The following is a 27,597-nucleotide window of genomic DNA, read 5'->3' as shown; positions in this document are numbered from 1 at the left end:
TCAAAAAGAATAATTTTTCTTTCCTGCACTTATTCCTTAGGTTGGTTTTAACTAAGGACTAGTCAAATTGATATTTTTTTCAGGCTTGTTGTATTTGAGTTGCTATTTTCCTGTAGTGTAATTTTGAAAATAAACTTTTACACAAATCTATATCTTAAAACTGAAGACTTGGTATTATTATGGTACAAGGCGGATGTTGAAATCCCTCTGCTATCACTTTCAGTTAATGGTGTGCAGTGTTTAGCCCGAAGCTCCACTCTCCCAACCATCAGAACCAATAATCTTTACATTGCATAGTGCCCCAGTATCGATAGCTTCTCTTGCCTGGGGCATCTGCTTTGATATGTTAATATTTTTGAGTACCAAATTCAGTAGAGATCATATTAATGTTGTTCATACGGACTAGTGCTTCACTTAGATGAATATTCAGATCTCCTGCTTTCAAAAGAAAACCATCTCCTATTTACTGAAGTCGCATCCATTCTGATCACCCTTGGTATTAACAATTCATCTCAACTTTCTAAGATCCAAACTGATCAGGCTTAAGTTTGGATCTTTAATTAAGAAAGGTGAGATTGTCTTAAATTTCAGAAATTTCAGATATGGAACTGGACAGCATAATGAACATATTGCTATTGTAAATCCGTGAACGGTGTTAGGTAGTCTGTACACCAATTTTTTTTTGCTGTAAGGGGAACAAAGTGACATTTGCCCCATGTCTCTTCTTTTTTGAAATCTTGATGGCAAACTCCTAAAAAAAAAGCTCTTGATTCGCCTTGTGATCATTCACGCTTGCTGCCCCAGGCAAATTCAGAAGCTTAAACACTACTATAGCCCCTGGGCCATGCAAAAAGGACCAGACTGCCGGCAAAAGCACTTTTCGATTGCTCTTGGCAACGTAAAATACAAACTACTTTGAATCAAAACATTTTTGGAATTAATATGGGTTGAACCCTGCTTGCTGCACCACACTTTAAGGAAGGCTGGTTTGTAAAATCATTCCAAGCAATGGATTTTATGCCTAGTCATGGAATAATGCCAGATCAAATCTCTTTTCAAAATCGTTCAGTTTATAATCCAGCAACACTTGTTAAACACAAAACATTTTATTTTCCTTTCTTGCTCAGTTTTTCTGGCTCCTTTCAAGAAGAGCTTCACATATGGTTGGACTTAAAATGTATACTTTCACATTTAACAACAAATGTTTGCCTAATCTTTCCAAACAGCAATTTACAAAATATAATTTCATCTTAGAAAAAAAAGGAATGTAATTTTCAGAAAACAATTTGATCACTTGTATTCAAAAACCAATTCACATTAATAAGTATGAATTACCCTCATCTTCAAGTTTCACATGGTGTTGGTCCCCTTTCTATTTTTGAGTACCAAATTCATATCATATTAATGTTGTGCACATCAAGAAATTATTCCGTGTGCTCAACAGTCTAAGCATTTAATATGTAGGAGAAAGATGGCTACAATTTCATAATTCGATTCTGGGATTCTTTAGGATAGTGATAGCTACTGTATGTTCCGAAGCACAAATTTGAGCAACCAAACAAAAAATTGCTTCCATTGAATACAACGTAATAGGAAACAGTCTATTCTGGTAATTAGTGAGGATGAAACTGAAACCATCTGCAAATATGCAAATTTGGACTCCACTATACCACCTCCACTAGGCAGATATTAGTCTCTGCTAAATATTGTAATGCATTTGGGTATCCAGGCCCTTAATAATAACATTCAAAATATTTGTTCATTTAAATGTTAATTACTGTGAGAGAATTTTGTTTGCATTGTTCATTGATCATATTTATGAAAAATGTTTTAAATGAATGCATAGGATTCAATTTTAGCCATAGCTATGACTTTAAGAAGCAAAATAAATCTACATTTTAATTCAAAATGAAACAAAACATCACTGATTTGAGTCTTCATAATAAATTAAATGGATTCTAAATTTACAAAGGCAGCAAACCATATGTGGTAAATGATAGGGGTGATACTTTCCGATCAGCTAAAGTGATTCCACAGCAAACCTCTTAGAAGAAAAAGAGCCATCTTTATTTTTAAATGTAGCGGTCTATTAAATGTTGTCACTTGTTAAATAAACTGATAGATATTCGCATAAGTCAAACTTGACTCAAGTTATGCATGTGTGCCTAAACGCTTGCATACAGGTATGTAGATTATCGGGAATGTGACCATTGCATTTAATTTCTAAAGAAAGTAATCACACAATGGAAAAATACATGGGAGCAAAAATTTTCTGGTAACCACAGAATATTCATAAATGCTTTCGGAAAGGTTGTATTCGCTATGTTGCTTAATACAGTGACTAGAGAAATTCATCGCCAAACTGGTTGGATCATCTAATTTTAATAAGCATCAGAATTTAAATTGCAGCCTAGAATTATTTAATAGAAATTAAAAATCATTTCATTTCTCCATACTTTAAAGTTGAAGATGAAAAAGAATAAATTAAACATATAAAATAAAGTATTTGCTGCCATATTAATTTTGAATTTTAGATTTTTTTTAATTTGCATGGGAATGGTTTCCTAATGAGTATAATTCTATCATTTGCAAGTGACAAATTCCCTCCCCAATTAACTGGGCTGCTTCAACATCATATAAACATGAATCTCTTAAGTAATTCTTACTAATATAACCACGACTGTCTACTATGCTTCCTGCATGATAGTCAAGTATTTATAGATATTATAAATTAATTTATAACATCTATGAATACCTAACTATAGCACCTTTTTCATTTACATCATCTCTGAAAACATAAAGGAATATTTGTCAGTGACAATGTTTCCTTGGCCACTGTCTATTAACCACATCAAAATCATACTGCAGAGGTACTCTGATAGCCAGATCAATGAATCATAAAAATAGACTTCCAGATGATGCTATAATTTTGATAGAAGTAAAAGATATGGTAATTGTTCTTTTACGTTTATAATGTCACCAACAAATATTAATCATAGGAATTTTTTCCTTCGCTATTAATACAATCATTTTTAAAAATCATTTTTGAGGATTGTCTTGCATGTAACATTGCCAGGGTCCACCAAAGAACCTAAGTGAGGCCTTACTGTAGTCATTTCCACATTTTATTTTTTTTATTGTGACTTTTAAGTAGATGGATAGCTGTTATTGTTTAAAAGATGGAAATGTTTCCTGTATATTTTCATTCAAACTCACACTGTTGTAGAGAAAAAAATTACAAAGGATGTAACTTTCATAAATCATAATAACACTCCAACCCATATAATTTGTCAAATGTTTAACAACTGGAGTTTCAGTTCTCAGAAAAATATATTTCTATCAAACATTGATTTCATGTTTTGGAACTGAAGGATGCAAAACATAGCTCCAAAATACCATACCTTTAGGGTGTCATTTGTTAGCACATCATCTTTATTTAAGATCTAAACTTTGAGTTCATTTCCAGCCAAATTCAAGAGACATTAAAGCCTCCTCCATTATTTTTTAGGTCTGGTCTAAAATTAATTTTGGCATTCTCAATACAGTTATTAGTTACTGTCAAACTACAGCACAAATATGACTGTCTTATTCGGAGAGGTCACAGGATAGGTAAGACTATGAAATAAAAAAAAACAAATTAGTGTGGTGGGACACACTCTTGTGTAAATGAGACAAAGGCAAGCTGCTGCAGCAAACTACAGAGAGATTTTCTTGGCATTTACCCAATGTTTTCTGCTCTATATCCTGAGCCGTTCCTATTGCTTTATATGGAAGAGTGTTTGGTTTTCTATTGTTATTACACATCACTATGAAGTGTGCAATAGATCACCAAAAATGGGGAAAGTGTTTTCGCAGAGGAGGGAAATACACGGTCATGTCAAATGCACGGTCTTTTCTGTATTTTTCTCTATGATCAATTTTGTTTGTATTATCATGGAGAATGTTGCATGAACATTAGAGACTCCATGTTTAACACCTCCAGCATGTTCAGAAGAGGGCTCAATTAGGCAAAGGAGAATCTGTTTAAAACTAAAAACACGGGAATATGTTCTTAAGTTTCACTACTTGCCTTTTTCACAGAGGTTTCACAGTATCTGAGTGTTCTGCTGTGGAGAGATGGGATGTTGTGATGTAATCCAGTTTCTGAGTGTTTAATTGGAAACCTGATTTCAAAGTTAACATTTGCCATGCAGATTTCTAAGAGTTGAACAATCCAGTAATTAAAGTGCTTTTGGCTCCACAAATACTCCACGTGATCAAGACAAACAGGCGTATTCCCCTAATTACCTCAAGGAATCCTCCGGCATTCCCTTTGTCAACTACAGCCTCTTTCTCCCCCACCTCCTATGCTGTAATCACTAACTTTCCCCTCAAGGGGCCTAATGTCTCACTTTCCATGTTATGATCATAATTGACACCATTTCCCCCGCAAACCAGCTCTTTCCAAACCCTTTCCCATATCATCAAAACACTAACTGTTAACTTTCCCCAGTGGGGACTGTCTTCAACTGTAGCCTCTTCCACAGCCTGTGGTCAGGATGTCAATTTGGCCAAGTAGCAAAAAAAAGTGATAATGAAGTCTTGCCATTAAGTTCTGCAGAACTTTGACCATGCTGCAGTTCTTTAGCTTTTTTGGTCAACATATACTTTTCTGGCACATAAATACAAATACAAAATATTTCCTTACAGAGGAACATCCCAAGCTAATTTAATAGATTTTCTCTTTGCCGATTATCTGTCCTTAAGTTCATGGAACACATGTCAAAAACAGACTAAGGGGGAAAGGGAAATGCCTTCATTATAGTCCTAAGTGGATTCAGTGGTCATCTTCCTTTCTTCAATAGTCTTTGGAAGCCTGATAATGTTAAAAATATAATTTACTGACTATTTGTAAATAGGTTGCTAACTGAAGAGATAGCATACTTTTTTTTTGCTTGGTGATGTTTCAATAAACTAAACAGCTGTCACAGGTGTGCTTTCACTTAAGAAGATACAGTACCTTTGGGCTGGACAAACTTGGGTTGTTTTCTCTGGAGATGTGGAGGCTGAGAGGAGACCTGAGAGAGGTTTATAAAATTATGAGGGTCATAGAGTAGACAACCAGTATCTTTTTCCCAGGATCGAAATATCTAATACTAGGGGGCAGGCATTTAAGGTGAGAGGGGAAAGTTCAAAGGAGATGGTGGGGCAAGTTTTTTTATACACAGAGGTGGTGGGTGCCTGGAATGTGCTGACAGGAGTGGTGGTAGGGGCAGATATAATAGAGGCATTTAAGAGGCTCTTGGATAGGCACATGAATATGCAGAGAATGGAGATATATGAACCATGTGCAGACAGAAGGGATTAGTTTAATTAAGTGTCATTTGCTTAATTAGTTTGGCACAACATCGTGGGCTGAAGGGCCTGTTTCTGTGCTGTACTGTTTTATGTTCTTCTCAGAGAAATATTGTGATTCATCTTATTTATGGGATGTGAGTGTCACTGGCAAGGCCTACACTTATTGCCCATTACCAATTCCTCTTGAGGAGGCAGCAGTGTACCACATCATTAAATTGCTGCAGCTTTTTGTGGTTGAAGTATTTTAAGAGATGATTAGGAGTTATAGAATTTAGACTTAACATGGTCAGGGAACATCAATACATTTCCAAATCTGGATGGCAAGTGACTTTTTATGACTTGGAGGAGAACAACACCTTAGCCTTTTTTTAAATTTCAAAAATAAACTTTATCCACAATAAAAAATATATACAAAAGAATAAACACTGTGCAAAAAACTTTTTACATTCTTAGTGTCATATGGTTAATACAGTCAATAGCGTTAGCACTTTTTTAAAACCAGAGCACCTTTGCCACCCATATGACCCTCTGGGGTGATAGGCCACTTCAATGTTTGAGGGACTTCCCCACGTGACTCAGCCCCTCCATGTGCGGTATTGGAAGGAGCATAAACTGTGGTCCTTCCCCACACACCATGCCCTTTTAGGTGATAGAAGTGACAAGTTCAAAAGGTGCTGTGAAAATAGCCTAGGCAAGTAACTGCTGTGCATTTTGTCAATATTGCACATTAAAGCCATGGTGAGCTCTGGCAGAGGGAGCGAATTTTCAGGTGGCAGCTAGGGAGCCTGTTGTTTCCTTATGTTGCAAACTGAATTCTTAAAATATGTTTTCACATTATTTCACTTGCAGGACTTGTGCATAAAGTTTTGCATGTTCGATTCAGCAGATAAACAATAGAGCAAATACACTAGATGATGCCAGCCAAAAGATCCCCCTGAAGGCATTCACTTCCACACACTGATATCAGTGTCAATTGTCAATGTTTCGAATAGTTGCAAGTTGGAATTTCTAATACATATAAAGGTAGACCAGTCCTGCTGATAGGAATATTACAAAGTACACAGACTCTGAGTGGGATTTCTTATGTAATAACCAATGGTTCTCTTGAATAGGCCTGAAATGTTAACCACACCTTCCTTTCTCCACTGTTGCTGCCTAAGTTATTGACAGTTTGTGGCATTTTTAAAGTTTCCTGAATCTGGACTATCTTAATTTTTGTGTCAAAGTACTGCACATCAAAACAAAACTGCAAACTTTGGGAACCTGAAATTAAAACCGAGAAAGCTGGAAACACTCAGCAGGTCAGACATCATCAGTGCAAAGAAAAGCAAGAGTACCTATCTCAGGCTGAAGGATCTTCAACATTGTCTGTTTCTCTTCCCATAGATGTTGCCTGATCTGCTGAGTGTTTCCAGGATTTTCTACTTTTTGTGTGAAATTTGATATTTGTGTCCTTGGTTTATGTCGCCTAGATGGTTACTTAAAGTATTGACATCCCAAAAACACTGTGGAAAGCCTGACAAAATGAAGCATTGAGATCTACAAGAGTATTTGGCTTAGATTCCACACAGGAAAGGATCAACCTGAAAATCCTGTAGATCCACGATAAATTTTCAGAGTGGAAAAGAAATTGACTGAAAGGTGGGAAACAGCAGGTGCTTGTTAAATAACTTATGCTGGATTAGGAGAACAATTGAATAGGGGCAGATATTGTCAATACTCTTTCTAATTTACAACATTAACATGGATTCAAAAACCTAAATTTGTCAAACTTGCATCAAAGTAAGGGACAGTGAGTAAAGATTATATTGGACAAAATTTGACCCGGCCAGAACAATTGTACTCAAAGCTGAATTCAATCGAATGCAAAATCCTGTACAAAAGAAGAAAGAAATTATGTATGAATGGTATTGAGGTAACTAAAAATCCAGCAACCTGGATTCCATGAGGGATCTGAACAAAATTGCCTTGAAAATTGGTTCAATAAGCAGTGATTTTTCATTCAAACATCAAGTTAGCCACCAATGGACCATTCTAGCATTAGGAAAATGAACCTATGTGCTCTTTGTGTTAGTTTGTTTAGAGTCAGATGTGCACCTATGGATGTCACTTTTTACACCACATCCAGTTCCACGCATAGAAATGTAAGTGGCAGCTTTAAGATGCAACCTACCATAATCACTGAGCAATTCTCAAAGTCCCTCTGAATCTCCTACTCCTTAAATTAAACTTTTTCCATCTGGTTATAAAAACCTCTGCTAAGGGGAAATGTTTCCCACTATCTACCTCGTATATGTCCCTCATTAATTTTGTATATCCCAGTCAGGTCCCCCCTTAGCCTTCAACACTCCAAATAAAACATATCCAGTCTATCCTCATAACTGAAATGCTCCACCCTCGGCAATGGTCCTGGTGAATCTCCTCTGCATCATCTTCAGTGCAATCACATGCCTCCTTCAGTGTAATGACCAGAACTGCAGAAAGTAGAACATAGAAGAGTACAGCACAGGAACAAGTCCTTCAGCCCATCATGATGTGCTGAACTAATTAAACTAGCAATTAAATGCCTAATTGAACTAATCCCTTTTGCCTACACAATGTCCATATCCCTTCATTCTCTGCACATTCATGTGCCTGTCTAACAGCCTCTTAAACACCACCTCTATTATATTTGCCTCCACTACCACCCCTGGCGGCTCATTCGAGGCACTCACCACTCTCCGTGTAAAGAACTTGCCCCACACATCTCCTTTGAATTTACCCCTCTCACCTTAAATGCATGCCGTCTAGAATTAGACATTTCTACCTTGGGAAAAAGATACCGGCTGTCTACTCCATCAATGCCTTTCTTAATCTTATAACCTTCCATCAGGTCTCCTCTCAGCTTCCGCTGCTTCAAAGAAAATAACCCAAGTTTTTCCAACCCCTCCTTATAGCACATTCTGGTAAACTTCTTCTACAAACTCTCAAAACCACCCACCCCACATCCTTCCTATAATGGGGTAACCAGAATTAAATGCAATACTTCAGATGTGGCCTAACCAGAGTTTTGTAAGGCTGCAACATAACTTCCTGACTCTTGAATTCAATTGCTTGATGAGTAAGGGCAAGCATACCATAATCCTCCTTTATCACCCTATCAACCTGTGCAGCCACTTTCATGGAGCTATGGATTTGGACCCCAAGATCACTCTGTACATCGGAACTGTTAAGGGTCCTGCCATTAACAGTGTACCGTCCCCTTACATTTGATCTCCCAAAGTACAACACCTGGCTAGATTAGTAGTCCAGTTGTGGTCTAACTAATGTTTTGTATAGTTTTATCATAACCCTCCTGCTCTTTTATTCTGGACCTGTCTAATCAAGTAACCTGCATGCCTTCTTAACCACCTTTTCTACCTGTGCTACTGCCCTCAGGGATCGCTTGACATGTATCCCAAGGTCTCCCTGCTCCTCAATACTTCCTAGGGTCCCAGCATTCTCTGTCCATATCCTAGCCTTATTAGAGCTCCCAAAATACATCAACTCACATTTTTCAGGATTGAATTCCATCTGCCATTTTTCGGTCCATTTCAAAACATTACCTTCGATATCTGTCATGATATCTCAATTGACCGATCCTATAACCTAACTTGCCAGTTCATTTCAGCCAGCTCTGAGTTCATGCCCTCATAGTTACCCCTACTTAAGCTTAGCGCAATGCTCTTACAGTGCAAGTGACCTGGGTTCAATTCCCGCTGCTGTCTGTAAGAAGTTTGTACGTTTTCCCCATGTCTGCATGGGTTTCCTCCAGGTGCTCTAGTTTCCTCCCACATTCCAAAGACATACAGGTTAGGAGCTGTGGGCATGCTATGTTGGCACTGGAAGAGTGGTGACACTTGCGGGCTGTACCCAGCACATTCTCAGTAATGCAAAAAGACACATTTTACTGTGTGTTTTGATGTACATGTGACTAATAAATAAATAATTTATCTTGTATCTTAGTCTTAGACTAATTCTTCTCTTCGCACCAAATTCGTGAGAAATTCAATATATTATGATCACTATTAACCAGGGGCACCGTCATCATTTCACTAATTAATTAATGAGGGATGGAGCAGGCTCAAGGAGCTGAATGGCCTACCCCTGCTCCTATTTCTTCAAGATCAGATTTATTACCACTTTCATATGACGTGAAATTTGGTGTTTTGTGGCAGCAGTACAGTGCAAAGACATAAAAATATATAAATCATAGAAATAAATATAGTGCAAAATAAAAGGAATAATGCGGTAATGTTCATGGACTGTTCAGAAATCTGATGGTGGAGGGGAAGAAGCTGTTCCTGAATTGTTGAGTGTGGGTCTTCAGTCCCCTGTACCTCCTCCCTGTTGGTAGGAATGAGAAGAGGACATGAGGGCATGTCCCAGATGGTAAGGGTCCTTAATGATGGATGCCACCTTCTTGAGGCACTCCCTCATGAAGATGTCCTCAGTGGTAGGGAGGGTTGGCTGAGTCTATAACCCCGTGCAACCTCTTGCGATTCTGTTGGAGCCTCCATACTAGGCTGTGATGCAACTAGTCAGAATGGTCTCTACCATACATCTATAGAAATTCACAAGAGTCTTTGGTGACATACCAAATCTCCTTAAACTCCTAATGAAGTAGAGCCACTGGCATGCCTTCTTCGTGATTGCATAAATGTGTTGGGCCCAGGATTGATCCTCCGAGATATTGATGCCCAAGAACTTGAAGCTGCTCACTCTTTCCACTGCTGGTCCCTCAATGAGGACTGGTTCTCCCAATTCCCCCTTCCTGAAGTCCACAATCTTATGAATTCATGAGTGAATTCCTGTCATATTTCTTCATTCACTATCCAAATGCAATTATATAGTGGAAATACATCAAGGCTTCATAAGCTGATGTTGACAACAATAATTTCTAGCTTTATATCTTAATAAAATGGCTACAGACATTAATGTTTCCTGTAATAAGTTATGATTTCACTATAATTTTTATAAATTGATATGTTAGCCTAAGAAAGGCCAGCATTACTGAAATATAGTTGCTAGTTTCTCAATAAACATTATTAGCATTCATACATTATGTTCCTAGTTTTATAAGTCATAGTTCCAATAATCTTAAACATAATACAGATTACTTTCAAGCCAATGCACAAGGAAGTTCTAATTAAAACATTTGCATAACAAGAAATTTGTTATAGAAAAAATCTGGTCACACAGATGCAGCAAAAAACCTTGCTCTCAAGGAGCATAAACCAGTGATTTTTATTTTGTGAATGCCAACATACTGGCAAGACAAGGATATATTGCGATCCCATAATCCCCTTGAAAAAGTGTTGGTGCGCTGCCTTCTTGAACTAGAACAGTTGACAAAAAGCAGGACAGATCCAATTTAGATGGTTATCACTGCAGCAGCCTACATGAGCCAAATTAGATTTGTCCTGCAGGACTATAGTGATTCAAGTAAGCAGGTTAGCACCACTTCATAAATGGCAATAAATCCTTGCCTTGTGTCATCTACAAATATTTTCCTATGGCCTGCAGTCCGAGATGGAAGGTGTAGCCGTCAATCATTGAATCATGCAGCACACAATCAGGGCCTTTGGCCCACCATGTCCATGGCTACCATCATAGACCCATCCACAGTAATCCAACAACAGTTAGCCCACGGCCTTCTACGCCTTGATAAATCATGTGCTTTTCTAGTTGCGTGTTAAATGTTGTGAAAGTCCCTGCCTCCACCACCCCTTCAGAAAGTGTGTTCCAGATTCAAACAAACCACGGTGAAAAAAATTCTCAGATCTCTAGTAAACTTCCTACTGCTTACGTTAAAGCTATGCCCTCTAATTTTGCTTTTTTTAAATTTTTTAAAATTTTTTTTCTTTTTTGGAGGTGGGGGGAGGAGAAAACGGGCAGTCAATTAGGGGAAGGAAAATCAGGGTAAATTCGCCATTCGGCAGGAGATGCCACCCTCTAATTTCATGCAGCTCTGCTAACAGGAAATGTTTCCAGCTATCTATTCTAATAATTTTGTATATCTCAACCGGGTCCCCTCGGCTCCAAGGAAAACAAACTCAGCTTATCTAGCCTCTCCTCATAATAGAAACATTCTATCCCACATAACATCCTGGTGAATCTCCTCTGCAGCCTCTCCAATACAATCACATCCTTCCTAAAGTGTGGCAAACAGAACTGCATGCAATACTCCACCATGGTCTAACCAACATTTTATAAAATTGTACCATAATCTCCCTTGTATTCTATGCCCTGGCTAATAAATGAAAACATCCCAAGTGCCTTCTTCATTACCCTGTCTACCTGTGCTATCACATTCAGGTTTGAACTTGCACACCAGGGTCCCCCTATTCCTCAATACGCTGTAGAATCCTATCATTCATTGTGTGTTTTCTAGCCTTATTCGTCCTCCCAAAATGCATTACCTCACATTTACTAAGATTAAATTCTATCTGTCATTTCTCTGTCGACCTTACCAACTCACCAGTATTACCCTGTAACCTAAGACAGCCCTTCTCAATATTAATAAAACTACCAATTTTCATGTCATCTGCAAATTTATGAATCATAATTCCTAAGTTCACATCCAAATTGTTAATATATATCACAGACATTTAGTAGTCAGATTCCTTGTATTACCATTAATCCAATTTAGCCTTGCATTCCTCCCCTATGCCTGATCAAGCCTAAATATTCTCTGCCAATGGGACTAACTTACTTTTCCTTCCATATTTAACTGCACTTCCTCAACTAAATATTTACTCTGTTCCCTTCCTTCTGTGATATTTAGTTTAAACCCTCCCCAAAAGCCCGAGCAAAGCTGCTTGCAAGTATGTTAGACCCATTCCTGTTCAGATGCAATGACTGCAAGATCCCACTTTCCCCAGAAGCAGTCCCTGTGATTCAGAAATCTAAAGCCCTCCTTTTTACACCATCTGTTAAGCCACACATTAATCTCATCTGTTCTTCAATTCCTACAATGGTGTTGGATGGGAAGTAATGTTTATACCCAGTGATGATGAAGAACAGTGATATCACAAGATCACAAGACAAGGGAGCAGAAGTAGGCCATTTGGCCCATCGAGTCTGCTCCAAAGAAAAGAGAAAAAAAAGAAAAAGAATGAGAAATGGTGGGGGGGGGGGTGGGCAATGAGAAGGAACAAAAAAAACTATTCTAACCCCAATTTCTGGCCTTATCCCCAATTTCTGGCCTTATCCCCATATCCCTTGATACCTTGACTAATTAGATATCTATCTATCTCCTCCTTAAACACCTCCAGTGATCTAGCCTCCACTGCTGTACGTGGCAAGGAATTCCATAAATTCACTACCCTTTGGCTAACGAAATTTCTCCTCATCTCTGTTTTAAATCTGTACCCTCTAATCCTAAGATTGTGCCCTCTGGTCCTGGACTCACCCACCAAGGGAAACAGTTTGGCCACATCTACTCTGTCCAGTCCTTTCAACATTTTAAATGATTCTATGAGGTCCCCTCTCATTCTTCTGTACTCCAGTGAGTACAGTCCAAGAGCCGACAAACGCTCATCATATGTAAGCCCTTTCATTCCCGGAATCATCCTCGTAAATCTAGTAAATCTCCTCTGAACCCTATATTTCTAAGTTAATCATTTATGACTTGCAAGTAAATCTACAGACGGTGAAATTCCCACCAGCCTGTTGCCCCTGTCCTTGTTGATCGAAAAGGTCATGGATTTGGGAAGTGCTGTCACAGTACCCTTGACAAGTAATAGCAATGCATTTTATCAGTGGACATACTTCAGCCACAATTTGTCATAGAAGGAGAGAGTGAAAATTTAACGTGCCAATCAAGCAGTCTTTTCCACCATGAGGTGGGAAGCATTATGACTAACCGTTATACTGTATACACCCAACACCAGCAAATATTCAGTATGCCTGGACTCATGACCTTGCCTAACCCCTGACTGCTCAAATAGTTTGTTGCACCCATATCCCCTAAAGATATCATCAAATAAGCATGGATTGGAAATAAAATCTCAAACTATCCTGGTCTTTTACTGGGAAGCACAGTGGTGCACTAATAGAGTTGGTCTCACAGCTCAGGTTCAATCCTGACCTCTGCTTGAGGTGTTTGCACATCTCCCTGTGACTGCATGAGTTTCCTCTGCATGCTCCAGTTTTCTCCTACATCCTGAAGATGTGCAGACTGTTAGGTTAATTGGCCACCCTGTATTGCCCCTAGAGTAGGTGAACAGTAGAATCTGTGGAAACTTGATGGGAATGTGGGGAAAATAGATTACAGGGAAAATTAACAGTGGAATGGGATAGCTTTGTGAGCTGGCATAGACTTGCTGGACGAGTGACTTTTCTTAAGAAAATATCAAAAATTATTGTACATTTGGAAGAGGCCAGGTATTAAAGTACTTTGAAAAATTTGGGAGATTATTCAGAAATGAGGATGTTACCTCAAAATGATCAGCAAATGATTACTGAATGAGGAATGAAGTTTTGACATCTTGTTCTATCAGGCTGAGTACTATAATACTTCATAAATGTCCATTGGAAGACTCTAGTTACGTTATAGCTTATATTACTTTTGAGCACTAAAGGGAGAGAGATAATGGTGAAATAGAAGTTTTATTCCAGAGTCATCAATGCAACATCACCATGAAATGTTACCACAGGAATTAGGTTGAGGGTCTGAAGTTGCCAAACAAATTTGGTGCAACTTTAAACAGACTGCACGTTGTTATGCTGGTGAAACACAGCTTTCTAGCTAGCCTAGAAAGGCTATTGTTTGAGACACCTACTTTCTTCTGGAATCCATTAATCTATTGTGTTCTTTGAAAGTCACCAATTATAAAGTAATTACAATTTTCTATCAGTTATAGTATCACCATCAAGGGCATGTTAAACAAAAGCGTTGCCAAATTTGCTTTTTTTTCAGATTACATACATTGTAAAGTAAAACTTACCTTTGTGCACATCCTTTAACTGTGAGTTTCGTAAACTATCCAAACTTAATTCATATTTCATAATCAATTGATTTATTTTCAGGTAGCACCTGTGTTGTAAATCCAACGGACCTGTTTTGTTCTGTTCCTGGACGTCTGTCACTACTCAGCTCTACTTCCAAGTATAAAGTGACCATTGCAGAAGTGAAAAGGCGGCTGTCACCACCAGAATGTCTCAATGCTTCTCTCTTAGGAGGGATCTTACGGAGGTAAATCTTAATACCAAATATATCAAATTCATTAGAAGGCAAATCATACAATGCACATGCACTGAATGGTCTTTTAAAGCCAAATGGCTTTCTTTCATCCAAAGCTTCAATCAATTATGATAATCATTAAACAATTACTGTAAATGCTCAACTAAAACCTCTCTTTAAAGTAAATCAGCTTGTACCTGTTGATATCAATGTTTTCTCTATCCGATGGATATGAAGGACTTAGGTGAAATAGCTTAGACAACCTCAACTCATTCATTTCCTTGGGGTGATGATTCACAACACAAATCTTCTTTAAATATGGTGCTGCTATTAATTGGCACACTTTTAGAGGTGATACAGAAATGCTGGGATTAGAAATTAAAATCCACCTTGTTACTGAAGAAGGTTGATACCACAGAGACATTTGCAACTCTGCTCTTGCTGGAATGAGGAAGTTTAGGTGGAAATGAGTAAGCTTATTGTCCCAGCATCAACAGACCTCACATTTATCAATATAAATATGAAGAGAAACATTGAATTGCGACATAAGCAATGGAAAGCCAATGAGATATAACATATTGCTTTTTGTTACATTCTAATAGAACTATTGCAATATTTCATTCCCATTCATCTTGGGTTTGATACACAAGGCAGAATGAAAAGCCCAGATACATTCAGTATCTATAGTTTCTCTGTTAAGCAGGGGATGCAGGACAGTGAATTTTATTCCTGTAATTATGAGATTTAACAAGTGTTAAAGCTAGTAATTACTGCACTATCTATGTGAAGTCCCTGTGGGAATTCTTGGGTGTTTCTTCAGCTTCTGCTTATCATCTAGAAGAGCTCGTGAAGAGATATTTTCCAGTTTTATTTAGTCTGGTTCCAAGGTCTTGGTGTCCATGTGCTCACTCTATGTACTTGTACTGATATATACTGTTAACTCTAGAATCAGACAAGGAGATTGATGAGGATAGCTTTTTCCATCGTTACTGCTTGAGTGCAAAACAAAATTAGACATGAGAAATGGGTGAATTCATCATGCTTCACAACCTCCTCATGCAGTTACAGCATACAATCTTCCCCTCCTATTTTTGTACTTCATCCAGATGGTGTTTTATTCAAGGTGTGAAGGTGACAATTTATCCTGTGGATTTAGGTCTTGAAAATGCAAAACTAGCAGGATCCAGCTCACAGGTGCCAAACACTGTTAAACTGTTTGACAAACAGACAATGGCTAGAACTTATTGGGAGCAACTGCTTGAAAAATATTAATAAAATGCTATACAATATGGATAAAATATATAGAAGCTGTCAAAGTGTGATATGTAGAAACAAGCTGGTATGACAAGTTCATTGCCTTACTCATCCCATTAAACAAGTGGGTTATAAATAGAAATCAATTTCACTGTAGAAACAACTATCTTAGTTTTCATTTAAGTGGCCATCCTATTCCCTCCCTTATTTTTGGCAGGAACTGCAGCTTCAACATGATTTCCCCTTGTTGTGAGACAATTTCAATCGGTTACTTCAATCTATTGGAGACAGTAGTCGGTTCCCACAACTAACTAAGCAATCTGCCTTAGTGAAACAGCTGCCCCAGCTTCTTCCCTTAAAATGGTGCATTAGAGTGCACTTACAAATGTATAACACTTGAACACATTCTGACTGATATCGATGTAGTCTGCATTGAGATTAGACTGTACTTAGAAGACATAATTCAGTAAATCATTTAAGAGGAAACATATATAGATAATAATTTATGAGAAATGTGTGAATCATAAATTCATAATCAGTGTGTTAATAAAATACACAATTCCTAGATGCTATTAATTTGAAAGAAAATCTGGTTCCAGATATTCTGCATAAAGCCAAAATGGACTTGATAAGACATAGAATCATAGAGTCATAGTCATAGAGATATATAACACAGTAACAGCCCCTTCAGCCCACCATGACAATGCCAATCATTAAGTACCTATCTATACTAATTTCCCAGCACTTGTTCTGTAGCCTTGTTCAATTAGCTATTCAAGTAGTCATCTAGATATTTATTAAACTTTGTGAGAGTACACAATGGCAGTATGTTTCAGATTCCAACCACTCTCTGGTGAAAAAGATAAGATATTTATTTATTAGTCACATGTACAGTGAAACACACAGTGAAATGCATCATTTTGCGTTACTGAGAATGTGCTGGGGGCAGCCTGCAAGTGTCGCCGCTCTTCCGGCGCCAACGTAGCATGCCCACAGCTCCTAACTTGTACGTAGTTGGAATGTGGGAGGAAACCAGAGCACCCAGAGGAAACCCACCAGACGTACAGGGAGAACGTACAAACTCCTTACAGACAGTGGCGGGAATTGAACCCGTGTCGCTGGCGCTGTAATAGAGTTACGCTATTCCTCAGATCCCCTCTAAACCTCTGACCCTTACCCTAAACATATGTCATCTGGTTTTTGATACCTCTGCTGGTTGGAATAAGTTCCTGCTACGCCCCTCATCATTTTGTATATGTTTTATATCAGCTCGCCCCTCAACCTTCCCTGCTCCAAAGAAAACACATCCAGCCTCTCCAGTCTTTCCTCATAGCTGAAATGCTGCATCCCATGCAACGTTCTGGTGAAACTGCACTCTTTCCAGTGCAATCACATCCTTCCCAAAGTGTGGTAACCAGAAATATACCCAGTACTCCAACTGTGCCCTTATCAATGTTTTATAAATGTATCTTATATTCTGTGCCTTGACTAATGAAGGCAAGTATCCTATATGTTTTCTTAACAATCTTACCTACCTTTGCTGCCTCCTTCAGGGATTCTTATACTTGAACAGCAAGGTCACTCTGTGACTGTATTTCCAAGGGCCCTACCATTCATCATTTATGTCCCAGTCTTGTTAGACTCTAAAAATGCAGCACCTCACACTTAGCAGAATTAAGTTCTGTCTGCCATTCCTCTGCCTGTCTTACCAACTGATCAATATCAATCCTCTAGCCTGACTATCCTCCTCCTTGTTGTCTGCCCATTCTGTGTTGTAACAATTCAGTGATTCTGTCGTTCTCGAAAAGATATGGCAGAATCCTAGTTTTGCTAGCAGTATTATACTTGACTCCTAGTTTAGAGTGATACGAGAAGGAAAAACTGTTCACCTTAAATGGGCATTTTCTCTGTTGTGTTTGCTGTGCTCACTTATCTTATGAAATCCATGGTATTTACATTGAAGTATAGTAACAGCACATTTGTGCTGATTTAAGTTTCTCTTTGGATGTAATGGACTCATCTTACCATTGTTTTTGTTCTCATATCTATGTGTGAGAATGCCGCTAAATTGAACTGATTCTAGGAAAAAAGTATAGCTGAAAGCTTGGTAAAAAATCAAAGTCATTGCATCTGAAAATCTATCCCTATAAGGAACAAGTCAACTCTAGCCCGTTTATTCATTTTAGAAAGAAATGATTAAAAAAATTAACTTGTACTTGCCAGTAACAACTTATTTTTTGACTTCGTGGGAATCAAGTAGCTTTCAACTTTGAAAATTACAATCCGAACTGACTCTTCAGACTTTAGATCTTGGATTTATTTCTGGGTCTCTGCCATGCACAACTTAGAGAGCATGAGTTACTATGGACCATTTTAATTCTAAACTTGGTAACCAATTAAAAGCACTGGAAACCTAAAATACTGCAGACCATATTCTTAAAGCTAAGTATTTTTGGAAATTTTTCTTGATTCATAGTAGAATTAATTGCACCTCCAGTTTCTAGAGTTAAATGGGCAAGGTGAAGAGGACAAAAATTGAAAAAAGTCATATGCTAATAATCTATAATTGAGGACTGTTTTATATAGCTTTCATTCTTTCACTAAATCTGGGAATTATAGTAAAGACCAGTATTTATTGCTCATTCCTAATGGTCCCTGTAGCCAACTTCCCAGAGTCATAAAGTCACAGGGCACAGAAACAGGCCCTTCAGCTCACCATATACATACCGACCATCAGATACCCATCTCCATTGGTAGAAACATGGGACAATGGTCTTAGCAAAAGCCAAGGACTTTATGGGAGGGATCTTGAGGAAGGGGAGAGAAGCTTGTGGAGCACCTTGTTCATCCTGGCCCAAGACGGGTGATTACAGGAAATTGAAACATTTTTCTTAATAAAAAAGCTACTTGCTGAGCATCTTCTGTTCTATTCTATTCCAGGTATTTTGGCTTGGGAAGCAACAAGGACTTCCTCATGCAGACCTGGGGTTAATGCTGCAGCCCAATACCAATTGATGTTAGTAGGACCTGATCACAGTTAATTAAGAGTACCTAAAAGAACATTTTAGTCACGCCTTCTAGGCACCTGCAATTTAAGATTACAGTCACCATGAATGATGTAAGATCCAAGTGGCTAATGATGTAATTCCATTTTATCTATCCCCAGCTGCTTAGCACATTTCCCATTATATTTGTTCTACATAAAGCAATGTTTTTTTGATCCTCCATTTCCACTTTTTAAATTTAAATTTTTAAATTTTATTTATGGCATGGTAACAGGCCCTTCCGGCCCAACGAGTCCGCGCTGCCCATTTTAAACCCATATTAACCTACCCGTACATCTTTGGAATGTGGGAGAAAACCAGAGCACCCAGAGGAAACCCACGCAGACACGGGAGAATGTACAAACTTCTACAGACAGCGACGGGAATCGAACCCCGATCGCTGGCACTGTAATAGCGTCGCGTTAACCGCTACGCTACCGCGCTGCCCAGTCTTTATTACAATCATCTGGGCAGCTAGGCAAATCCAGTTGCCATTCACTATTAACCCCTAGCCATTGCACAGAATAATGCCTCTTAAAATTATTTCTGTGCTAAGCTTGGAACTGAAATTATTTATAGTTTGTAACAAATGCATCAACAAACTTCAAAGTAATATTTCCAAATAACATAATTCATCTAGGTACTTATAGATCTGTGAGTTGAATCTCAGTCTTGGACAAGGTCCGACAATCCATAATTTGAGGTAAAATTAGAAATAAATAAGGTAATTAAAAACATCCATCAAGGATTTATCGAAGGCATCACGTTCAATGAATTTAGCAGAGCTTTGTGACAAGATGTCCAGTTGGATAGATTCCAACCTGCTTCAGATGTAGTACGTATGGATTTTCACAAGATGAATCAATAATATGTATCTCAAACATCTTGTTTGAAACTTCAGGTGCAACGTACAAGAATTTGGCCAGAAAGCTAGTTGATAAACAGGAAACAAACGGTATTAGTAAAGGAGTATTGTATAAATTAAAGATGAGTTAGAAATGGTGTACCACTGATGGTCCATTTATATAAGCTTTCAGGATTTATAAATAATTTGGACTTTAATAGGCAATTGGAGAATTGCTAAAGGTTTGATACTAAGAGACCAGGCAATAAGATGAACGATCAGAAAGATACAATACTATTTAGATAAAAGTGAGGTAGCACATTCTGGAGAAAATAAATAAAGGATTGTATCCTTGATTAGAAAGGCATTCAAAGCCATGGATGAACAAAGAGACAACAATTTTTTTATATAAAACTCAAAGGTTTCTGAAATCATTGCTGCAGGGAGTAAAAGCCCTGAAAAAGACTAATAGAATTCAGAACTTTATAAAGAGAGATGAGTGTAAAGTGAGAATGGGGTACCGAAGCAGATCACAGCTGTGTACACCATTTCTCTAGCAATTCCACCAAACTTCCACTAACGTTGCACTATCCCAAGTGATTATCAAGACAATGAGTAATAAGCTCAGAATTACAACCATTCTGTTTTCCCATTAGAAGGGAAATATGTCTTCAGATTTGTAATTCTATAGTTCTATTGAAGTCAATAGACATGAATTTTAGAAGCGCAGCGCATTATGCAGACACAACTACACGTCATATTTGGTTTTAACAATCCAAATACATCCTAGCTGCAAACTCTGAAGAACCAGAATCCCCAAATCCCTGACCCAACAGCATTCTGCAGCAACAACATGATATTTTTCCATTTCCTGCATCAGCAACTGTCCACATTATTGCCAGCTATATATCAACTAATATTCTCAAAGCAAAACATTTCCATTTGAGTAGGATGATACATTAGTACAGGACTAAGGGTAATGGTGACCTTCAAAATATTTAACCAAGAGTATGTCCAATTTTCATGCTTCCATTTATACAGTAGAGAAGTGTTCATACATTTAGATGACCAATATTTATTTTTTTGCAAATGCCAACAAAGGTGGCTTCACTGGCCCTTTTATTCATTAGATTTGTAGACTTTGTTGTGTGTATATTGCCTGCCATGCTTGGTTGCTTTCGGAGTGTTTCGAGGGCACGGACAGTGCTTTCCAATTAAGGGCAGATATATGCTGCAAATCATTGCTCAGTAGAAAGGGGAACGAAACAGGCTTTTTTCTCCCACAGGAAAACGTCCATCCTGTTAGACTGTGCTAAATGTGAAGCCGTGTCCTAGAGGTGAAACTACAGCTTCCCTCAAGGGTCAAACAGCTACAATGTTAGTATTTTTAAAAAAAGTAAGCTTTATCCTAAGCTAGAAGTACTGTTTTCACATGGCTTAAACTTGAAACTGAGCATGTCATTTACTTTGGTACCTCAAGGCAGACATCTCTTGAAATAATGCAGTCATTTTAACTTGTACCTGTGATAAAAACATTAAAGAAAATGAATCTATTGTCTGTAAGGTGAAGTGCATTAAAGGTAGTCAATCTACTACCCCTGTTTTCCATCAGTGTCAAGTAATAAAATCAGCTCTAAGCCTCCTACTGTTTCAACCTAGATGAACATAGTAAAGTACATCTTGACAGAGTTCAAGGATTAGTATAAATGTGTTGGTGCTCTTCACTCAGTGGGTCTGGTTTTCATTGTGAACAACTCTAACACCAACTGATGTTAATATCTACAGAGCTAAGTCTAAGAATGGGGGACGGTGCTTACGAGAGAAGTTGGACAGATTGGGACTAAACCTACCAGCTGGCAGAAGGAAAGCAGCCAACGTCACCCTGTTAACTTCTCTGGTTGAAGGTAAGAGCAACATTCAGGGAAGAATGATGCTAGTAAAGTTATTCATGCCTACTTACATTTTGAAGATTTTACTGTGGCAGACATTTGGTCCTATTGGAATGGGAAAAAGCTGGTAAAAAAGCTTCATTGGAATTCAGGAAGTGCTCTAATGTAACAAATTACAAAATCTTAAAATAAACTGTTCATTTGTGCCAACACAAATAAAAGTTTTGCTAACATTCTTTGAACATCATTTGATTCATCTCCTATATAGGAGGTGGACAAATTCATACTATCTATTGAGAGAAAGCCAATCAAGTGGTGCAACAGACTAATTAGATCAAGGGAAGAAATAATTAACCCCTTTTTAACTGATTATGGCTTCCTGATCCCTTGTATTCACTTATTCTCCAACCTGCACATTTTACTCAGTCTGCACAGCCTCCTTCCCTGGCCTGTCCTAAATGCTTCAGTACAGTTTGCATTAGGCCAAATCACATCCAACTTGCAGACATTTTTGAGCATCTTATTTCCTACCAATCTCTCTAATAACTATGTACAAGAGAAGCAGGTGTAAACTCATTAACTATTTGGCTCATGGATAATAGGCCATTTGCGGAAGATAAATTGGGCAAACAAATCAATTAAACTCTTAGAGTTTTGGAATTTTTAAAGTTATATTAAAGTCAGCGTTAAGCAAGCACAAATGTCCTAAAAGATTAGTAGAGTCATAGGGCTATACAGCAGGGAAATAGGGCCGAAGGTGCAGACCAAGTTGCCTATCTGAGCTAGTCCCATTTGCCTGCATTTGGCCCATATCCCTCTAGGCCTTTCCTATCCATGTTGAAATGTTTTAATTGTACCTGCCTCTACCCCTTCCTCTGGCAGCTCATTCCATTAATTAGAAATGTTAGCCATAGCCTCCAAAAGTACCATATAGCAATGAGTTTTTGGTTTTGGGTGTTAGAGTACTAGAGACTAGCTTAGACAAACCATAAACTCTTTTTCAATTTGACATTTCTGAAATCCTCATTAAATTCTAAGGCAGTCTGAAATGTATGTTAAAAGTTGGTCAAGATATTCTATCATACTGAGTCCACTGAACATTTCCAAACAATCATGAGCAACCTTCTTCTTTGCACCAGGGGTAGTTGTTTTGTGATGTAATTGAATTAAGGTGAACAAAAGGGATTTTCATCCTAATTTCAGGGTACCATTTCCCAAAAATAACTTTCTGTCTCTAATTGTAAAAAGAGCAAACTGCTGAACATTATCATATTGATCCACTCTGAAGTTCTCCAATTTTGTCTGGTCTGAGAAGCCAAGCTAAGGAAAGTCTGACAAATAACTAGAATGAAGTTTCTTGGGATTAGCAGCCTCAGTAGGTTTTTGGGGACAGAATGGTATAGTTATTGTGCATTCTCACTTCATCTTAGGCATGAAATCCTATTCCTAATAAATTTCTGCTGGGTTTAAATGAATCATATAAATGAGTTTTCCAGCTTCTTCGGAAAATATTAGTCCTTGGCAAAAAGAAAATCTGCCCCATTGATTTAGCTGTCTTCTGGGTATAGTTGTCATTGGACTAGCATCCAGAGGGTACACCTGGAGACATGAGTTCAAGTCCTACCATGGAATTTGGGGGGGAGGGGGGGTTAAGCTTAATCAATTAAATACATTTGGAATAAGAAGCTGATATCAGTAATAGTAATCATGAAATGACTGTATTCTAGCAAGGCCACAGAAATCAAGTCAGTTTGCTCTAATTCTTGACTGATTTTAACCTAACTCTGTTTTTGTTCCTACTTTCCTCAATTTTCCATTCTTCCTCATTCAGTTTTTCTCTTAATTTTATCATCTTAATTTTTCTTTTATTTTATTTATTACTGTACCCTATTCTTCTTCAGTTTAGCTAAAGATTCATTTCTGTTTGTTTGCTTTCTGTTTATGGATCCAGTGTCTGGTTTAAATCACCACAGGAATAATTAAGAAATCGACTCCAAAGGATTATCCTAAACCAGTTGAGGGACTTGACGTTGCAGTTTGACTTGGTCTCAACCTTGGGCACCAATGATTAAACCAATCTACTGAAAGTCGACTGACATTCAGACATTGATGTTAGGCTGAGTACATTGCAGGATAATGAATCAATCGTGGAGGCAATTGTATATTACCAAACTGAATGATCTTCTTGAACTTTGAGGTTATTTCTAGCATTTCAGTTTCTGGATCACTAACAAGGAGGCACATTTGTTGACTTCGATACTCTTTTGGATCATTGTATTATACTGTAGTCAGGTAAAGTTCAGTGAAGCAAAACTCTGTCAGTGTGCACTTCCATCTCTCTCCAGAGCTTTGTAATCAGCCTAATACTGACTGTAATAAATTAATTCTCTTTTTATGGGGCAAACCTAAGGATAAATTGACTTATTGGAAATGAAAATGATGGAAAATAGTCATCACCAATTCTTAGGGGTCAAAATCCAACATATCTTTGATGAAAGATGAAGCTCAGGGCACATTCCTTGCTTGCATTAGAAAGATTACTATTTATAATGGCTATAAAGTACGTATAGCTGAATTATACAGAAGAGGCAGGCACCAAGTTCAATACCTGATCTATGTTGACTTAGAAATCTTTCAGCTGGCATGGTGATTTGTTGCTATATTTGCACAGTGCTCCAGACTTTATGTTCCTGACTGCTACCCAAGTGCCACTCCTGAAAAACATATGTGTGGCTGATGGATGAGAAGAAAATTGGGTTTGGCTTTGATTTTCCCTCAGCCATACTCCTTCATCTGGCAAAGTTCATCCACATAGATTGAATAAGGGTCTGAAAAATGACCGTAGAATCACAGAAGGTCACAGGGATCACAATCAAGGCATCGTACCCCTTCAAGACTGTCAACGATTTATGAACACCATTTTCTCATAGCATTACTTCAATAAAGAGCAGGCAGGTACTCCCCGATATCCCACTACCAACATCACAAAAATAGATTTTCTGGGTCTTATCTCATTGCAGTTTGTGGGAGCATGCTGAACACAAAATGGCTATCACATTTTCAACATTACCACAGTGACTACATTCAAAAGTACTTCATTAGAGGTAAAACACATTGGGACTTGCTGAAATTGTGGAAGGTGTTATCATTATGCTAACTGCACATTGTTATCAGTTTTTATAAAGCATTTAACAACTTCTTTTATATGCTTTCACTGGTGTTTCAGCATAACCGGGAATGTACTGACTGCTGCCAATGTCCTTTGCTTGGTTTTTACTTCAGAGGCAGCTTGGTTCAGTGGTAGCATTTCACCTTGTACGTCTGAAAGTCATGGCTTTGATCCCTATTCCTACAATGAGTATACAATTCAGATTGAGAGTTTAATGCAGTGCTGGATGGGAGGCGAAGAGTGGGAGATGTCAATATTCGGACAAAACATTAACTCAGGCCCTTTTGTGAATGCAAAAGATTCCAAGTCAGTATATGAAGAAGAGAAAGGGAGTCTGCCTAATATCCTTGTCAACATCTCGTAACCAACAGCACTTGAAATAGATTATCTGTTCAGTTGCCTAATTTTTTTTTTGAGTGGAATGTTACAGTGTTCAAATTTTCAAGTATTTGAGCACAAATGGCAACCATATTTCAAAAGTAAAGCATTGGCTGCAAAGCCTTCAGCATTTTAACTATTAATTCTCATATTTCTCATGTTATAGAAGGAGACCATTTAGCCCATTGAGTCAATGCTGGCTCTTAGAGCAATCATGTTAATCTAATTTCTCCATATTTCCCTATAACCTTTCTTACATGCTCATTAACTCCCTCCTGATCCTCCAATTACACATCTACACTTGGAGTAATTTATAGTGGTCAATTAACCTAAAAACCCACACATCTTTGTTTCTTCAAAGAAGAAACAAGAGTACCCAGGGGAAACCCATGTGGTCACAGGAACAATGGGTAAACTCCACACAGACAGCACTGGTTGTTAGGATTGAACACGGCAATACCTACTGTGCCACTATACTGTCCTCTATCCCCTGTGAAGTGAAAGGTTCTCTAAGACGGTGTGTTCAGTTTTACTCCTCTTATGATAACTTTGATGTCGATTGGTAGTGGTTTATCAACCAACACTGTAGAATTACACCCTGACAAAAAGCATGAGAACTTTATGATGTTTGTTGTACACTTCTTGCTGCAGCCAATGTGAAACTGAAATGTTGTGAAATAACATTGTGGCCTTGCTGCACTTGTCTAAACTAAAGTAACCTCATCTGTGAATGTTTCATAATCACTTTACCCTCAGTTAAAAAGACCTACAGTTTAACTTATTTGATAAAAATCAGTAAAATTAATCCTGTTTTTGTATATGAATTGTAACATTCTTTGTTACCTCCTTAGTGTTGATGTCGTTTACATATGTTTTTCAAGGAAGTTCCTCTGTGATGATGTATTTCTTTTACTAGATTTTTATTGCTTCAGAATCTACACACTGCTGCCCACTCCTGAAGAACCAACTAGTTTACCCTGCAGATTTCTCTGTGAGACCTGTCAGTTCAGCTCCACAAGCAGGAAATAGTGAACTGCATTTCTGCAAAGGTGTGGAGTTTTAAGAGATTCCTCGCACCACCCTCCCATCAAAGATGTGGTACACTGTCATCACAAACTGGGGCCCATAGCAGCTTGATTGAAACCAGGTGATCATGCAAGGCTTTGAGCATCACTTGTTGCTGCTGTATGAAGTCAGTGCTGTGAATTGCCAGGTATGGCAACAGAGCATAGAGACAACTTGTCAGTTCAAAGGACAGCTACCAGTCTGGTCATTGCACAATGGAATGTGTGTTCATGCACAACCATGTGACAACCATACTGTGGTTCACATGGAAGTATAATACTAAGTGTTTACATCAAATGCTCGTTGGAGACCTAGTTATTTATTGCTAGAGTCCCTCTAACAGTGCCTAATTCCGCACCTTCAACCATCCTGTGTAATGTGGCTCCAGCTTTCTCCAAATATTCATTTTTCGGAGTTAAAAGTAATTTCTTCTTTCACTAAGGTGAGGCCCTCCACTTGGCCCGGGATTTTGGCTATACGTGTGAGACAGAGTTTCCAGCCAAAGCAGTGGGGGAGCAACTTGCCCGACAGCATCTTGAGCCCAAAGAACAGACACCAAGGAAAAAGATGATTCTAGCAACGAAGTATGTCGCTTCCTTTACTCTTTTACATCAGTGAATGTGTTTCATTTCTTTTTCATTCACAATTTTTAACTTTTCTTTGAAACTGCTAACTCTTGGTTCCATTTATATCTGCATTTCTTCATTGGCTGAGAAATGGCTTGATCACCTTAAAAACAGCATTGTGGGTCACCATAACACTGTCTTTTGAAAGTACCACGAAGACCGTGTTCTTCAGTTGTGGGGTCCACAGAAAAACATGGTCGGTTTTCCCAATGCAATGCCAAGCTACATCAGTTTCCATGTGGCATTCCCTATTGATCCAATGCAAGTTCTTGCATTTGCCAGCATTTAAATTCACAGCTGAAATCTCCAAAGCCAACTCTTAAAAGGGGCATACCACAATACCAGCAGCACTCCTTGAGCTAAAGAGGAGTGTTCATGTTTAGAGGCTGTAGCGTTGGGTGGTGTGTCTTTGGAATTTAGAAAAAAAAGATGACCTTATTGAAATATATAAGATCCTTAGGGAGCATGACAAGGTAGACATTGAGATGTTTCTACTGGTAGGAGGCTCACAGATGAAGGGATACTTAGCCTGTGACCAAGAGGGCAGTTATTCAAAATTAAGGTCTACAGGAATTTCTTCTCAGAGATGGTGTTGACTCTCTGGAAGACTGTGCTCCAGAGAGTTGTGGAGGTTAGATCACTGGAGCTAGTTAAAGAGGTGGTAGATAAATCTTTGAAAAGATCAGGAAATGGGGAACTGGCATAGAAGAGGAGGTGAGGCCTGGGCACATCAGCCATGATTATACTAAATAGCAGGGTAGGCTTGAGAGGCCAAGTGATCTACTC

General features: G+C 38.2%; 1 protein-coding gene across 1 annotated transcript in view; it reads left to right on the top strand.

Annotated features, from left to right (window-relative positions):
• The window catches only part of tfap2d (transcription factor AP-2 delta (activating enhancer binding protein 2 delta)), a 47,401-nt gene that overhangs the window by 8,270 nt on the left and 11,534 nt on the right, over positions 1–27,597 (top strand). The window contains exons 4-6 of the mRNA XM_052024972.1: positions 14,389–14,554; positions 21,470–21,588; positions 26,628–26,769. Of these exons, the coding sequence (XP_051880932.1) occupies positions 14,389–14,554; positions 21,470–21,588; positions 26,628–26,769 (427 nt within the window). The remainder of the gene's footprint in view (positions 1–14,388; positions 14,555–21,469; positions 21,589–26,627; positions 26,770–27,597) is intronic.

This window comes from Pristis pectinata, chromosome 10, assembly GCF_009764475.1.
Source record: "Pristis pectinata isolate sPriPec2 chromosome 10, sPriPec2.1.pri, whole genome shotgun sequence".
In the NCBI taxonomy this organism is placed as follows: Eukaryota; Metazoa; Chordata; class Chondrichthyes; order Rhinopristiformes; family Pristidae; genus Pristis; species Pristis pectinata.
The sequence above is the reverse complement of the archived record's forward strand: the minus strand, read 5'-3'. Positions and strand labels throughout refer to the sequence as shown.